This window comes from Brienomyrus brachyistius, chromosome 21 (genome assembly GCF_023856365.1).
Source record: "Brienomyrus brachyistius isolate T26 chromosome 21, BBRACH_0.4, whole genome shotgun sequence".
NCBI classification, from domain to species: Eukaryota; Metazoa; Chordata; class Actinopteri; order Osteoglossiformes; family Mormyridae; genus Brienomyrus; species Brienomyrus brachyistius.
In genome coordinates this window covers 19,359,683-19,377,762 of record NC_064553.1, presented here as the reverse complement: position 1 = coordinate 19,377,762, position 18,080 = coordinate 19,359,683, and the positions used below count along the sequence as shown (strand labels likewise).

The following is an 18,080-nucleotide window of genomic DNA, read 5'->3' as shown; positions in this document are numbered from 1 at the left end:
GTTTAGTCCGTCACAGGACACTTCTCTGGATTTGATTAATTATTATATACCAACATTATAAATCCATTCCCATTTTCTGGTTTAGGATTTGTTCATTTCCCACTACAAATACACATTTGTATTCATATCTTTGCGGGAATCGTCCATTCATTTCTATGGGATAATCCTAATCCCAAAAACGACAACTTTAACCCACCCTAACCTTAACCATAAGTACCCAAACAAAATACAGGACTTTTGGCATTTTTAGTTTTCCGAAGGCAGTCACAGTTTTTTTTATTTTTATAAAACTGGGTTTATGAACATGGGGATTGAAAAATGGTTAACTAATGTTGTTAACTTCGAAGAACTTCTACACTACAGACATTTTGTCCTATTTATTTTGCTTGATAATGACATTGTTCATACATGATTATGTGGTACAGGTTGTATGAACCAGAGCATTGTCACAAGAAAGAGTACATGTGCACAGTAATGAATCCTGATACCAATACCAGTACAGTGTATCCCTATTCCATATCAAGCAGATGAGAAAAAATGTATCCATACATCATGCAGCAAACACAACGTCATGAGACTACTGATCTTGCAACTGCATTGCATCTAGTAACTTTCGTTAAAATACATTTAAATTTTTTGGGAAAAAAATATATACTGTTATGGGTATTTATTATAGACTGGCATGCTATGTGTTGCCTGGGACAGACTTCAGGCCCCACTGTGACCCTGACAAGAAGTCAGGAGATGGATGGATGATAATGGCAAAATTTCGAGGTATATGTAATGCCAGAAGATACAGATGCCAAAACAAACCAATTGTGAACCGTTCAGAAATGGATTTGTAGAAGAAAAAAAAACCACACATAGCCTCCTGTCTTTTAACTGAACCCCTATATAGTTACGCACTATTAATTAGGGCGAATAAGTAAATCATACACTTAAGTCAGCATAGAAACCATAAAAGAGCATAATACACAACGGTGTAAAAGTAGAGTGGTTAAGCCTGTGGGTTTACAGAAACAGGTGAAAATGTGAAAAAAGAGACATATTGGCCTAATAGTTAAAGCATACAGAACACAGGCCTGACTGCATGTAGGTAGCATATAACACACAGTTTCGGAGAGCTTACTGTACTGTTCCCATAAGTAACTGTTTATCAAACGACACCGGAGGGGCAGCACCTGGCAGAGGGGAGCTGGTCTGCAGTGACTTTCTTGGTTATTCTCTGCTAGCAGCAAGCAACTTGCAATGCAGCACATGACCAGTAATGCTCAGTCCAAGGAGTTTCATGTCTTCCAAACAACTATATGCCTTTGCTTGTTTGACATTTTAACTAAACATCTTATGGCAGTCAACGGAAGAGTCCGTACTGAGATTCAAAAAAAGAGAGCAATCTACATGAGTCGCATAACTAAGAAGCAACAAAATGACATGGCTCAGTCACTCCTCCTTTGCTCATTAGTAAACACAAGCACATTCCTGACACAACACCCAGCGAATATCCACCCAACGCATAAGCCTGTTAATGACTGCATTTACCACTCCCTCATTAAAATGTCCCTCCCCAAGCAGTCATCCTCAGTCCCCTTCCAAATTCCTGCCACCTGTGTCTAACCAGCCTTCCCAACCAGAGGCTGCTCCACAATATTTAAAATTTGTCTCCTATCCCAGCACTACAGATTTCATTCACAAACATAACCTTAAGAATAATCCGTGCAAAACATAATAGTTATGTACATGTAGCATTTTTTTTATACTATTTCACCTTCTCTCCGCAAGACAATTTGGAAGCTCAGAAAATTGTTTTATTCAGTTTCTAAGTTTGTAATTCTCACAAGATGCCAAATTCCCCATGCAAAAATGCTCTAAAACTGAAACAGAAATATAAAATTATGTATGTGTGCTCAATATTTTGAGAATTGAGCAAACTCAGATGGTCTTGATCTCCATAAATATAACCAAATATTATGCAATGGCAAAAGGATGTGACACAGATAATAATAATAATAATAATAATAATAATAATAATAATAATAAACAGCCACATGACAGAAGGATGGGAGAAGAAAGCAATATTTTATTGGAAATGCAGTAACGGGGATGTGCAGGGATGAATAAACGAATAAGGTTAAGAGAAAACCAACAGGCCTATAAAGACAAAAAAGCAATTTCTAAATGAATTCCAAGGAACATCTTAGGCATAAGGAAGAAGAACCAGGGAATAGGTCAGACGTGTATAATGACTGGACTGAATGTGAGCAAGAGTCCTGACTTCCCCCAAACTCATGCACTATTGTTCTTGGATTTATTGTATAGGAAAAAACAATATCACTATATTAGTGTTGAAGTTTCCAAACATTGAAGCTTGCTTCTTGACACATAGTAGACTGTATCGTTTGTAAATATAGTTCAAGAAAATTGCCTTGAATCAGGAAGATCTCATGTTAACAGACTCAATTTATGGTATCCTATATATCAGAAGTGCTTACTGCTGTGCATAAACAAAAACTGCATTTGTGTAATCAGGTGTCAAAATATTCATCTTAAAACAAAATGCTTAACACAACCCGGATGGGTAAATGGATAAGTAAAGAAGCCCAGCCCTGAAAAGAGGCCAGTTCATCAGAGACACACAATCACAAAGCTGTATGAGTATGGACTGCAGAAAAATATCTGCACTAAGAGAACTTGCAAATTGTAAATGAAGGGTGCCTTGCACATCAGAGGTAAACCCCCAGCGTTACACAATTCACCATGCACAACTGAGACAGAAGCCGCCATCATCAAAAACTGAGTTTTCCATCTGAAAGATTATATATGGTTTCATGCAACAATTGTAATAATTTAAAAGACTTTTTAATGAAATAAATACTAAAGTTTTATAGGATTTACAAGGATAATCAGCAGTAGACCGACAATGCATAACTACCCAATTGCACAAACTACTAATCAGATGTTTTAAGTGTATTTTGTCTTATGTCCTGAATTACAGGGCTAAACTATAGCGTTTTATGTATTAATATGATTTATAGAGATAGGGCGAAAATCAGTTTGGTAAAGTAGCGCAACTGTTTTGTGTGGCAATTCATGTATCGCCACATTGACCCCAAAATCGATTTTTTTTTTTATTAATTTATAATTTATACGTGTTTGGATTTGAGCAGGAGAAACATTGAAGTTCCTTTATAATTCAACAAGTGGTCCACTAGTAATCAGATCACTCAGGATGCATTTTAATACCAGGTCTCGACAGCAGCAAATGTAGCTTTTTGTTAAATTACAATTTTAAGTTAAAATTTATACTGTTGTACTTGAAGTTGTTCTGCATTGTTTAAATGCTGCCTTTGATTTTTTTGAAGAGGAAAATTATTCAGAGAATGCTACATTTACTCATGTTCAATTCACCTGCACAGCGGTGCATTTCCCCCCCCCCCCCCCCCCCCCTTCTTTTTCCATTTTCGAGGTTTTAAAATTCTAAAAAGAGGGGGAAAATCTGGAAAAAAAATCGTAGTATCCAAAAGGGATATTCGCAGAATCGCAATATTAACAGAAATGCAATACATTTCGAATCAGCACCTTGGTATCATGATAATATCGCATGGAGAGGACACTGCTGATTCCCATGCCTAATGTTTTATGTATTTTAATTTCCACTATTGCAGGACAATAATATTTTGACTTGACACAGATGTGGTGATCATGTGGACCATTAAGCATTTAACGGTCAACATGTAACATTCTGCCTATCGGAAACATAATTCTACAACCCATTTTCACTGACTGTTACATATAGGACGATATTGTTATTTTTAATAAACGAATTTAACAAAAAAATAGTTGTATACTATAACTAAGAAATGTCATGGGTGACTCATCTTTATGTGTTAAAAGACAGAAAAATCGTCAATAAATTACAAAATGGGCAGACAATAGTAGTCTGTACTTGTACTCGAAACTGCAAAATATGACTATATTTTCCTATTAATCAAAACAATTATACGTCGATATCACCGAACACAGATTTTTTTTTGCCATAAAATGCTGTATGATATTAAATAACCGGAAATCAGAAGGTCACTCTCAGATTTTGCTTTACGGTAGACTCTTAGCTCCTACCTACTGCTTCTATCCTCTGCTCAGTGTGCGGCAAACAAGGCATTATTAAGGGGCTAATGTCATCCTCACCGCTCTCCTTCCTTTCTCCCAGAAATCTGCTTACACACGATTCTCCACTCCATGACAATGAATTGGGATTAGACCTCTCGGACGAAACAATTATCCTTCCTAGCTCTACTAGCGATCAAACCGAAGATGAAGGCTTGTTAAACAGATCCAGGCATTGCTTCCGCGGACATGCCAAAGCAACCAAAAGGATTCATGACCACCAGTAAACACGAACAACCTGCGGCTAGTATTCACAGAAACTTACCTCATACTGAATGTACTGTTTCCTCCATTCGGGGGTAATATGCGCCGAAAGGTGTTCGGTAAATTTCATCCTGCACGGGTCCCTCCCCCTCCCGGACCGGGATGCTGCCCGCTCGCTCTCACCGTTGCTTTGTTATGTTGCCGGAGAATGCTAACCCAGCTAGCTAGCCGTACGAAATAATGATTTCAATCAGCGCTGTCTCGTCTGCCTCGTTTCCTCCAGGTTCCTCGCCCCGCATATTATTATGCAAAGTGAATACAGGATTTAACTACATATTCAAGTGTACAGCCTGCCACTTCAGATGATCTAAGGCACTATGACAGCGCCGGGTGAACCTTCCGCTAGCTGACTTTCTCCTAAGTCCCTTTGAATCGCTTTCAGTGAACTCACATCCGCCATCACGGTCTGCAAAACACATAATCCCGTGCATACGTCACTACGTCACACGCCATTGCGCAATGCGTCATTTTTGGACGCCGATATGACGAAGTACAATGTCCAGGTGAGAGTATTGGGTCAGAAATTAAGGTTAACGGCCTTGTTCAAGGGTCTAACAATGACATCCGCACACCAGCCACAGGATACAAAACTGCCAACCTTCCAATCATAGGCACATAACAGTAAATCCTAGAGGTCCAAGGATTATACCGCCATCCTTTTTATATGTATACCAATATAATTTATTGATCCCCAGAGCCAAAATTATTAAATAAAAATGAGCTTAATAAATGTATTAATATTTGTTATAAAAACTTGATATACAATATTTAATAAAAGACAGCTTGTATCCATTAATAAGCATCCCATTTTGTTCAAAATATTTTTAAAATGTGGTTAGTGAAAAAAGTAACAAACAGGAATCACGTATAATGTCATATACAGGAATCAAAATATTCTTTTCCGTTTTATTATATTAATTAATGTTTGTATTTGTTTCTTGGAAATACCAGCATGTGTAATTAGACTATTCTTCCATTGAGTCAGAGTTTTTACAGATATATTCCCAAATGTGTAATCTACCAGTAATGTGTAAATATTTTCCTGACACACTCAATTCTTCATTTTCCATTGGACACCATCTTACTAGTGCAACAGTTTTAACAGTTAATGTACAAAGCAGGTTTCACATACTGGTATATACAGGGCTGGATTCTGCCACAGGCAAGCTAGACAGCTGCCTGGGGCCCAATTGGCACAAGGGGGCCCAGAAAAAGTAATGAAAAATTATATATATTACATATATAGCCAGCTCTAGCTAGAGGCAGAATAAGTTGCCTAGGGTCCCCAAATTAGCAGCATTGCGAAGGAAGAGAAATGATTGTGCGGCTGGACTCCCAAGGAAAGTGATTAGTAATTAGTAATCTAATTAGGGAGTTGCAGTGAAACCTGCATACCCAACAGCCCTTATGGATAAGATTGATAAATATTATATGGGAGGGGTGGGCAATCTATCATCCACTTACAGAATGTTATATGTATTAAAATATGTAAATGTACTTAGTTTCAGGGAGATTTTGAATATTCTACATTTCCTTTCTACTGTATATTAATAAAATACTTAAATAGGAAAGTACAAAAAACAGAAAAATTACAAAACAAGCTATTCAAATTTAAACGCTAACTTGGAAATGCTGCCATCTGCTGGAATTATTTTATTATTTTTATATTATTATTTTGTTCTCGGTGTTAAATGGATTCAAAATACTGATACAAAATTGAAAACGACCCCAAACTATGAAAATGAGTAGTAGTAGTAGCAGCATACTAATTCAAACGGGTCATATAATAATGGGTAAGTTCAACCTCACAAGGTGAATAAGTTGTTATTGTCATCATAATTTAAATTTACATACCATGAAAAACGATCAACAAAGAATTAGGAGCAAAATGAAAGATTGTACTTCACTTGCACATTTGTTGGAAACCTTCTTCAAAAACAGGTTTTCTGCACTGCTGCAGTGAAAATAACTGAAATTACATTTTCCTTTTATCTGATTGGACCAGTGCAGGACTTGTGCTTCAGGTTTCATAGGCTTGAACAGCACTAGTGCAGGACCTGTTAGTCCACATGACCTTAAGAGTAAAGACTAAAGTAAAATCAGCCATTGCTGTGTACTGTGGAAAGGAAAATCGTATTTGCTTAAATTTTCCAGATGTAACCAATTTTTTCACTATATAATATGACACTTTATTGATCCCCATAGGGAATTCTTTTTTTGCCTACCTCATCTTGCTCTCCATGACACGCAGACACATATGTAATGTAGGTGACAGCAAACTTGAGCCACCTGCAGCAGCATTGCTCAAGGGCCCACAGACATGTAACTATTCTGCCGAGGCTGAGCTTGATCTACCGACCTTCCAATCAGAGGTACAGTGGCTCAGCTTCCTGGGACACACACTGCCTACATCAATATTTGTGCTTCTAATATATAGCTATATATTTGGAGGAATAAGGAGAGTGGGTGGCAGGCAGGGACGGATTATGGGTTGTGTGGGCCCCTGGGCAAAACGTTCGCGAGGCCCCCCACCACCCCCACAACCACCACAATTCAAGGGCCCTTGGCAGCCAAACGCCCTCCCTATAGGGTCAGGGGCCCTTGTAGGCAGAGGATCAAAGAATGTAGGCCCTCTAAAATAGACAAACGAAAATACATTGTTGATAATTGTTTTGGGCTAGGGGCCCCACGGGCCCCCTGCACCCCAAGGGCCCCTGGGCAGCAGCCCCGCTGGCCCGGTCCGTAATCCGTCCCTGGTGGCAGGTTCATCCTGTGGTCAGCTGAGGGACCTTGGAAACCCAAAGCATGACAAGTTAAAGAGCAAAAGTAAGGTCACAGGTGAAACAAACAACTGATGTATAAAAAAGGGAGGATTCCGTAAACTCACCTGGCTTGTATCCTTATTATTCTTGGGGGCTGGTTCAGGATGACTGATTCCATGGGGCAAGGGACTCTGGCCTAATGAATTTCTCAGCCATGACACTGCAAAGAAGGACCAGGACTGTAGAGCAGTGATTGGCAAAAGTTAGATCCTGTTCATTTCAACTTCCCGACCAGCCTCTGCGAGATCATTGTGTTGAATACTGAACTGGAGTCAATGAACATCATTCTGACATAGTTGTCCTGATTATGCCCCAGAGTCCATATAGATCTACTACCCCATATACCCAGAGGCCAAGCAGGCTGTCGCTGCTGTACATGCTGAGTTAGTGCAGCTAGGTGCCGTTGAAGAGATAGCATGCTCCTCATGCATTTCTCCCATCCTACTCATTAGGAAACATAGTGGTAAGTGGTGATATGTTCAAGTCCTGAGATTGGTGAATGAGGCAATGCATCCTAGGGCACCCATTGTCCCTAACCTACTACTATCCTTTCATTTATTCTTCACTTCTCTGCAGGATTTTCTGTGATTGATCTATCCAATGCCCCAGGGTTTTTTCAATTCAATTTGTATACTGCATTTTCATAACATTACATTATCTCAAAGCGCTTTAGATTGTCCCTGCCCAAAGCCCCCAGTGAGCAAGCTAGAGGTGAAAATGGCAAGGAAAAACTCCCAAGTAGGAAAAAACCTTGAAAGGAACCAGATTCGGAGAGGGAGCCCATCCTCCAAGGGCCAGCAAAGAATGAACAAAATGAAAAAATCCTAAATTATAGGGTCCGAATTTTATGATTGAATCTAAACATGGAGCGCAGGCAGATTATAGTGCTGCTACAGATGGCAGGGTGAATAGTGGTACAGTAGAAGGACAGGCAGGAGAGACGTCACAGGCAGAAGGGTGGGCAGGCTGGAAGGACGTCACAGGGAGTAGAGGCATTGCAGGCAGCAGGATATCTTGAATTTTTTGGGCACCAGGCAGAAAACCCCAAGAGGAGTGGGGGGGAATTTATGAGCCAAAGTAGGGGGGACTAGAGGCAGTGTAAATGGTTAGGTGAGTGCAATATGTAAGCTCCAGCAGATATGGCTATGGCAGCATAGGTTGGAAGGAGAGGCAGGTGGGAATGCAGGCAGTCCCTGAAATGTTAGCACTCCAATTCCATAAGGGGATGTGAAGCTAGAGTGTCAGTACTGACAGTACATTTCACCCAAAGCAAATGCCTCGATCCCACCCCAGATCTGCAACTCACACAGTAAGCCTAACTGAGGGTGTGTAGTTAGCTAGAGCTAGAATTAGTGTCCCTATAAGCGAGACTAAACATGTGTTTTTAGTGTAGACTTTAATAATGCGAGTCGGCCTGAATTTCGCACATCTGCTGGGAAACTATTCCATAGTTGTGGAGCTCTGTAAGAGTACACTCTGCAGCCTACCATAGATCTTTCTACTCTAGATACTAATAGATATCTTTAGCCTTGAGATCAAAGGAGGTGAGGAAGGTTGCAAAAGACCAGTAGATCTCTAAGATATCCTGGTGCAAGGCCATTCAGTGTTTTATAAGTTAATAGTATTATCTTGTAAGCAATCAGAGACTTAACTGTAAGCCAGTGAAGGGAGCATAGAACAGGGCTAATATGATCATACTCCTTAGTTTTTGTAAGAACTCCGGCTGCTGCATTTTGTATCAACTGAAGTTTATTTAAGGATCCAAATGGACAAACAGAGAGCATTACAGTACAGCCTGGAAATTATAAAGGCATGTATTAGTTTTTCTGCGTCACAGAAGGAGAGCATCTTATGAAGCTTGGTTCTGTTCCTTAGACAGTAGAACACGTAATACTTCTTATATGAACATCGAAACATAGATGTAAATCAACAAAGACCACTGTGTTAAGCTGAGTAGGAAGACCACCAAAGTTGAAGTCACCAAACTTACTTCAAGCAGCCTTAGGACCAACTAGCAGTACGTCTGTTTTCTCTGTGTTTAACATAAGGACAGTTTTAGCCATCCAACACTGGATGTCTAGCAAACAGTCTACTAGCCAAGAGAACATGGATGCATCATCTGGTTTTACAGACACATATAACTGTGTATCATCAGCATAACAATGGAAACTAAGACCTTGATTTCTAATAATGTTACAAAATAGTAGCGCATATAAAGCAAACAGTAATGGGCCCAGCACTGATCCCTGAGGGACACCATATTTAACTTTAGTGGGCTTGGAAGATTCATTATTTACATGACCAAATGAATAATGATAAGAGCAAAACCAAGGGAGAGCTGTCCTCTTACTACTAACCGTGGATTTTAATTGGTCCAATAGAATATCATGGCCTACCGCATTGAATGCTGCAAATATATCTAGTAACACCATCAAAGATACACAGCCATGATTGGAAGCGATAAGCAAATTATTCATTACTTTTACAAGGGGTGTTACTGTGCTATGTATTGCTCTGAAACCAAACTGAAATAGTTCATTAGAATAGTTTTTTCTGTAGGAAGGAAGACAAGTGATGGTAAATGGACTGCATTTATATAGCGCTTTTCTATTCCTACGAGTACTCAAAGCGCTTTACATTTCATGCCTCACATTCACCCATCTACACACTCATTCACACACCAGTGGCGGAGGCTGCCATGCAAGGTGCCAACCTACTCACAGGGAGCAATTTGGGGTTCAGTTTTTTGCTCAAGGACACTTTGATGGGATCAGGAGTTACCAGGGCTCGAACCGGCAACCCTCCAGTTGCCGAACGAGAGCACTACCTCCTGTGCCACCATCTTCCCCTAATGTTGTGATGAACAACAGCTTTTTTCAGGATCTTTGAAATGAAGGGAAGTTTTGAGATATACCTATAAATTCCTAGAACACCAGTTTAAAGATCTGGTTTCTTGAGAGCAGGTCTAATAACAGCAATTTTAAAAGGTTTGGAACATATCCGAGCCTAAGAGATGAGTTTAACAAGTTTAACACGGCAATGCTAATCAGTGATGCAATTTCCTTAAGTAGCAGTAACTCTACAATGCTAGTAGCAGATTTGCAGGAGGAAATTAATTTCTGATTATTTTACAAACGAAAGATTCTAATTATGTCTAATCATAGTTATTTTACTATGAAATGAAGTTCAGTGCTCATGCAGTGGCCTCACTGAAGAATTCATGGTGGCACGCACACGAGAAACCCTACAGTACAGTTACCCTAAATCTACTCTAGGTAGACTTTGGAGCAAGGGTGGAGAAAGAATAAGTGAGTAGGGCGGTAGGACAGGGAGCGTGGATAAGGTGGGAGAATATCCTGCAGCGAAGGATTACCTGGTCAAATATCATGCACATCTGTTTCCTGGTGCAGGCAGTCTACGATGCCCTACCAAGCCCAGCAAACCTGGATGTCTGGGGGAAGAGTGAGATACCTTCCTGCCCACTTTGCTCAGGAAGAGGCTCCCTAGAATATCTCCTTAGCAGCTTCCCAAAGGGTCTTGCAGATGGTGCCATGACCAGGTACTCAAAGCAGTTGCTGAGAGCTTGGTCTCAGCCATCAACGCCAGCAAATATCACCATGCCCCTAAGAAGGCAGTTACCTTTATCAGAGTTGGAGAGAAGTCCCATCCATCCATCCATCCATCATCTTCTGCTTATCCGAGGTCGGGTCATGGGGGCAGCAGTCTCAGCAGAGAAACCCACACTTCCCTCTCCCCGGACACTTCATTCAGGTCCTCCAGGGGAATCCCGAGACCTTCCCAGACCAGCCGAGAGACATAGTCCCTCCAGGGTGTCCTGGGTCCTCCCCGGGACCTCCTCCAAGTGGGACATGCCCAGAACAGCTCACCAGGGAGACGTCCAGGAGGCATCCCAAGTAGATGCCCGAGCCACTTCATCTGACTCCTCTCAATGCGGAGAAGCAGTGGCTCTACTTTGAGCTCCTCACCCTATCTCTAAGGGAGAGCCCAACCACCCTACAGAGGAAACCCATTTCGGCTGCTTATACTCGCAATCTCATTCTTTTGGTCACTACCCATAGCTCATGACCATAGGTGAGGGTAGGAATGTAGATCGACTGTTAAATCAAGAGCTTTCCCTCCTTCCCCCCTTTTGGCTCAGCTCCTTCTTCACCATGACAGACTGATGCAGCGCCTGCATCACTGATGACACTGCACCTATCCGCCTGTTGATCTCCCGCTCCATCCTTCCCTTACTCATGAACAAGACCCCGAGGTACTTAAACTCCTCCACTTGGGGAAGGACCCCAACCCCGACCCAGAGAAAGCACTCCACCCTTTTCTGGCTGAGGACCATGGTTTCGGATTTGGAGGTGCTGATTTTCATCCCAGCCGCTTCACACTCGGCTGCGAACTGCTCCAGTGAGAGCCGAATGTCACAGTCTGATGAGGCCAACAGAACCACATCTGCAAAAAGCAGAGACCTAATCCTGAGATCACTAAATCGGACACCCTCAATTCCCTGGCTGCGCCTAGAAATTCTGTCCATAAAAGTTATGAACAGAATCAGTGACAAAGGGCAGCCCTGGCGGAGTCCAACCCTCACCGGAAACGAGTCCGACTTACTGCCGACAATGCGGACCAAGCTCTGACACTGGTTGTACAGGGACTGAACAGCCCTTATAAGGTAGCCCACCACCCCATACTCCCGGAGCACTCCCCACAGGATTCCCCGAGGGACGCGGTCGAATACCTTCTCCAAGTCCACAAAGAACATGTAGACTGGTTGGGCAAACTCCCGTGCACCCTGCAGGACCCTGCCGAGAGTATAGAGCTGGTCCACTGTTCCATAGCCAGGGTGAAAACCACACTGCTCCTCCTGAATCCAAGGCACAAGGAAGACACGCATCTCGGCTCTTCTCTGTCCTGGCACCTAATTGGTGGAATGAACTCCCCCTAGATGTCCGAACAGCTGAATCCTTGACTGTCTTCAAGCGACGACTCAAAACATTTCTTTTTCAGAAATACTTGACGTAGAACTTCTATATTCTTTCTCGACTCTTATTCTGGTGTGTTTTTAAAAAAAATAAAATAAAATTCTGCACTACTCAATGGAGTTCTCAGAGATAGTATTCATAGCTTGGGTCCTTATTGAGCTAGCATCGGAAATTCATTGCAGAGTCTCAAAGCACTTATGTAAGTCGCTCTGGCTAAGGGCGTCTGCCAAATCCTGTAAATGTAAATGTAAATGTAAATGAATCCGAGGTTCGACTCTCAGACAGACCCTCCTCTCCAGCACCCCCGAATAGACCTTACCAAGGAAGCTGAGGAGTGTGATCCGCCTATAGTAGGAACACACCCTCCGGTCCCCTTTCTTGAAGAGGGGGACCAGCATCCCAGTCTGCCAATCCAGAGGCACCGCCCCGGGTGTCCACGTGATGCTGCAGATGCATGTCAAACAAGACAGCCCCGCAACATCCAGAGGCCTGAGGAACTCCAGGCGGATCTCATCCACCCCCAGGGCCCGGCCACATAGGAACTTTTTAACCCCCTCAGTGACCTCCACCCCAGAGATAGGTGAGTACACCCCCAAGTCCCCAGACTCTGCTTCCTCATTTGAAGGCGTGTTGGTGGGACTGAGGAGGTCTTTCCACCGATCCACAACATCTCACGCTGAGGTCAGCAGTACGCCATCCCCACGATAAACAGTGTTGATGCTGTACCGCTTTCCCGCCTTGAGCCGCCGGGTGGTGGAGGAGAATTTCTTCGAAACCTTTCTCCATGGCCTCGACAAATTCCTCCCACACCCAAGGTTTTGCCTCAGAGGCTGCTGAAGCCGTGTTCTGCTTGGCCCGCCGGTACTCATCAGCTGCCTCCGCAGTCCCACAGGCCAAAAAGGCCCAATAGAACTCCTTCTTCAGCTTGACGGCATCACTCACTACTGGTGTCCACCAGTGGGTTCGGAGATTGCCACCGTGAGAGGCACTGATGACCTTACGGCCACAGCTCCGTAAGTCAGTTGCCTCCACAATGGAGGCATGGAACATGGCCCATTCAGACTCAATGTCCCCCGCCTACCCCCGGGACATAGGCGAAGCTCTGCCCAAGGTAGGGGATTCTGCCAGATGTTCCCAGCAGACCTACACTATACACTTGGGTCTACCAGGTCTGACTGGCTTCCTCTCCCACCAGCGGAACCAACCCACCACCAGGTGGTGACAGCTCCGGCCCTCACCCGAGTGTCCAATACATGCGGCCGCAAGTCTGATGACATGACCACAAAGTCAATCATTGAACTGCAGCCTAGGGTGTCCTGGTGCCTAGTGCACATATAGAGAGCCTTATGCTTGAACATGGTGTTCATTATGGACAATCCGTGATGGCCACAGAAGTCTAATAACAAAACACCACTCGGGTTCAGATCAGGAGGGGCTGTTCCTCCCAATCACACCCCTCCAGGTCTCATTGTCATTGCCCACATGAGCATTGAAGTCCCCCAGCAGAACAAGAGAGTCCCCGGAGGGAGTGCTCTCCAACACCCCTTCCAAGGACTCCAAAAAAGGTGGGTATTCTGAACTGCCATTGCGCATAAGCACAAACAACAGTCAGGACCCGTCCTCCCACCCGAAGGCGAAGGGAGGCTACCCTCTCATAAGCATGCCCACCCCTGCTTGGCGCCTATCCCCGTGAGCAACTCCAGAGTGGAAGAGGGCCCAACCCCCTTCAAGGAGACTGGTTCCAGAACCCAAGCCATGCGTTGAGGTGAGCCCGACTATATCTAGTCGGAACCTCACAATCTTGCGCACCAGCTAAGGCTTCTTCCCTACCAGAGAGGTGACATTCCATGTCCCTAGAGCTAGCTTCTGTAGCTAAGGGTTGGACTGTCAAGGTCCCCGCCTTCAGCCACTGCCCAACTCACACTGCACCTGACCCCTTTAACCCCTCCTACAGGTTGGAAGCCCATTGGAGGGGGAGAGAAGTCCCAGGCACAGGAAACCGTAAAAACAGGCTTCCTCCACACAGCTTGTCACTGGCAGCTGCAGACTGACCAGGGAAAGCAGTTAGAGTTCCCATAGCACATTGTCACCACATCACTCCAGTCAGACATGATCATTACCTCTGAGGCTTCAAAACAACTGATCATGCCAGAGCTGACAGTGCCCTGGGAAAAGTGTATCGAGGAAGCCAATGAGAGGAAACTGGCCAAGTACCAGGAGCTAGTGGAGGAAGGCAGGGATCGTGGAAGTAGGACACACTGTGAACCCATAGAAGTCGGCTGCAGAGAATTTGCAGGATGATCACTCTGCAGAGTCCTCACACGGCTGGGCATTACAGGAGAGGCTAAGAAGAGGGGCATTCAAATGAAGGCGCAGAGAAAGCTACAAGGTGCTTCTGTTGAAGAGGGCTGATACGTGGATGGCTGTTGGAACGCAAGTTGGGTCGCCTGGGCGAGGCTGTATGATGTTGTGATAGCCAAAAAACCCAATGACCTCAGGATACATCACTGAGGATGCGTCGCAGTGCTTCTAGGAGATGTTTCTTGTATTTCAAAAAAGGCATCAATCCTAAGACATTCTGGGATGGATTTTTCATTCACCTAGATTCAAACAGAAATGTAAGATTTATTTTGTTCTCTTTAATTAGTCTGGGTCACATGTGTGCGGAGTTTGCATGTTCTCCCCATGTCGTCGTGGGGTTTCCCCCCACAGTCCAAAAACATGCTGAGGCTAATTGGACTTGCTAAATTGCCCGTAGGAATGCATGTGAGAGTGAATGGTGTGTGAGTGTGCCCTGCGATGGGCTGGCTCCCCATCCTGGGTTGTTCCCTGCCTCGTGCCCATTGCTTCCGGGATAGGCTCCGGACCCCCCCCGACCCAGTAGGACAAGCGGTTTGGAAAATGGATGGATGGATGGATGGATAATTAGTCTGGAAGGATATGCGAACCTACCTAGCAGTCACTAGTGCTTGTTTGTAGTTAGAAAGGCTCTCTTTCTAGGCAGCTCTGAAAACTTGTATTTTGGTTCAGCAACATTTGCGCTCTAGTTTGCGTGAAGCCTATTTAAGTACAAATGTATGAAAAGAGCACCAGGGGGCATGTTCCTTACCTCTTTACTTTGTCTTCTTAAGTGGAGCTACAAGATCAAGAGTGCTGTGAGATGTCCATAATTCTATTGTCCATATTCACAGTTATCTAGGAAAAAGATAAATGTTATCTAGAAGACAAATGTAATTGCGTCCTTGTAGTCTGTCATAAGAACACAAGAAATTACAAACAAGAGGAGGCCATTCGGCCCATTAAGCTCATTTGGCGAGTTACTCAACTAATATTTTAGAGTTGTTAAAATCTTATCTAGCTCTGATTAGAAGGGGGTTTGAACTCTGGTGAGTATATAACCAAGACATGAAAATGAAAAAGGGCAAGAGCAAGAGTAGGTATGGTGTTCTTTTCTTTTAAGCTTCATTTTTCCTTTTGCAAACATAGAGCTGATGTGACTGGCTGAAAAGCTCCAGTTTTGTCTCATCAGTCCAAAGGACATTCTCCAACAAACTTTGGGGCTTGTCAACATGCATTTTGGCCAATTCCACTCTGGCAGTTTTTCCATCAAGAGTAGAGCCCTCCTTGGGTCTTCTTCCATGGAGCCCAGTATTGTTCAGAATGCAATGGATGGTGCGATCAGAAAGTGACGTACCTTGACCTTGGAGCTCAGCTTGAATGATTTTGGATGGTTTCCTTGGTTCTTTTTCTACTAATCTTCTGATCAACCTGAGGTTGCATTTCCTCTTGTGTCCACATTTTGGGAGGTTGGCTACAATGCCATGATCCTTATACTTTTTAATAATATTGGCAGCTGAGGTCACAGGAACATGAAGCTGATTGGAGATGGTCTTACAGCCTTTACATTTGACATATTTATCTATAATCTTCTTTCTGAGCTCCTCAAATAGCTCTCTCCTTTCTTTCTCTGGTTCATGTTCAGTATGGTGCACACAATGATACCAAACAACACAGTAGCATGTTATTTCCCTTTAAATAGGCTGAATGGCTGATGAAAAGGTTGAAGGTACCTGTGATACTAACTAAGGTTGAACACTTAGTTTGAAACATGATTATAATGCAAGGATAAATATCTTGTCATTAGGGGTACCAACAAATCTGTCCATACTATTTTAACATGTCTTTGTATAACAAACTAATAATTTCTTTTCACAATTTTATCAGTTAACTCTATCACATACTAAAATCATGTAAGTATGCATTAGACAATTACTTTTAATTGAATCACTTTTCAGGAGAAATAAAGCCTTTTTCAGGAGAAATAAAGCTGCAAGGGTACTAGCTAATTTGTCCATGCTTCTTTTTGGGTGACCAAATACCTTTGTAATTGGAACCTAATTTTTATGAATAAGGAATTAAATTCACCTAATTATTAATGCAGGCATCATCTCATCATGTGAATTAAAAGTAAAAATTGCTCCATATTTCATTTACCACCCTTTTAACTGTTAACCTGGTCAGGGTTGCAGGGGTATGACTGGAGGTGCAAATTGAAGATCTCCCGGACAGCGGTCTCATCCAGATGCTCCCAGCACACCCTCACTATGCTTTTGGTTCTGCCATGTCTATCCATCATTTCCCTCCGCCATCTGATCCAGTTAACAGCTCAGATCCTATCATCACTTTAATCACATGTGGTCTCTGTCCCGATGATACAATTACAAAATCAATCATCAAGCCACAGTCTAGGATGCTCTGACACCAAGTGCACTTATGAACACCCATACAATATATTTGAAGACTGTGTTAGTAATGGACAAACTGTGCTTAGCACATAGGTCCAATAGCAGAGTACCATTTGGGTTCTGATCGGCCAGGCCATTCTTTCCAATCATACTGCTCCAGGTTTCACAGTTGTTACTCATGTGTTACTCATGTGAGTGTTAAAGTTGTCCAGTAGAATGGAGTTCCCAGAGGGGATGCCTTCCAACACCCCATCCAAGATTTCCAAGAAAGCCGATACTCTGAATTGGTGTTCAGTGCATAAGCACAAACAGACAACAATCAGAGCCTGTCCCCCGACAAACCTTGTCAATTTGAAGGGAGGTGACACTCTCCTTCACTGGGGTGAACTGCAATGTACTGGCACTTCTCACCTAGTGCAACTCCAGAGTGGAATAGAGTCCAGCCTCTCTCCAGGAGTTTGGTTTCAGTGCCTGTGTTATGCATCGAGGTGGACCCGACTATATCTAGATGGGATCTATCTAATACCATCTAAAATGTGACACTTTTCTTAGGATGTTGTCCGTATCCTCTTATCTCAGTCTTGGCAAGCAGATTTTTTGACTTGATGTTCAAAGTAAAGGGGTGAGTAAGCCGTTTTCAAACCAAATACAGTTTCAGTATCTTGGTTGCAATTTTATTAAAGAGCATAATCGTTATGGATTCTTTACACATAAAACTGTAAACAACCATCCTTCACAAAACAAAGTCTAAAATATCTTGTCGTCTAAACTGAAATATAAACATTGCAATCAAAGAGACATTTTATTTATATATACTACATATATATATAGAAACTTAAGCTTTTCTATACCAGGAATTCAAGTGCAAATGTATTTTTTTGTTATCCATTATATGTCATAGGACTGGCGCCATATAGAGGGAAGTAAACAAATTTTTGTATTGTATTTATATTCCAAAAGGATGAAATTAAAGATTATACAGACACACATACATATATGTATGTGTGTGTTTATATATATATACATACACACACATACATATATATATATATATATATATATATATATATATATATATATATAAACACACA

General features: G+C 42.6%; 1 protein-coding gene across 1 annotated transcript in view; it reads right to left on the bottom strand.

Moving 5' to 3' along the window:
- LOC125717163 (xenotropic and polytropic retrovirus receptor 1 homolog) overlaps positions 1-4,848 on the bottom strand; it is a 72,317-nt gene extending 67,469 nt beyond the window's left edge. The window contains exon 1 of the mRNA XM_048990150.1: positions 4,430-4,848. Within this exon, the coding sequence (XP_048846107.1) occupies positions 4,430-4,498 (69 nt within the window). The 5' untranslated portion in view covers positions 4,499-4,848. The remainder of the gene's footprint in view (positions 1-4,429) is intronic.
- Positions 4,849-18,080: the final 13,232 nt, after the last annotated feature.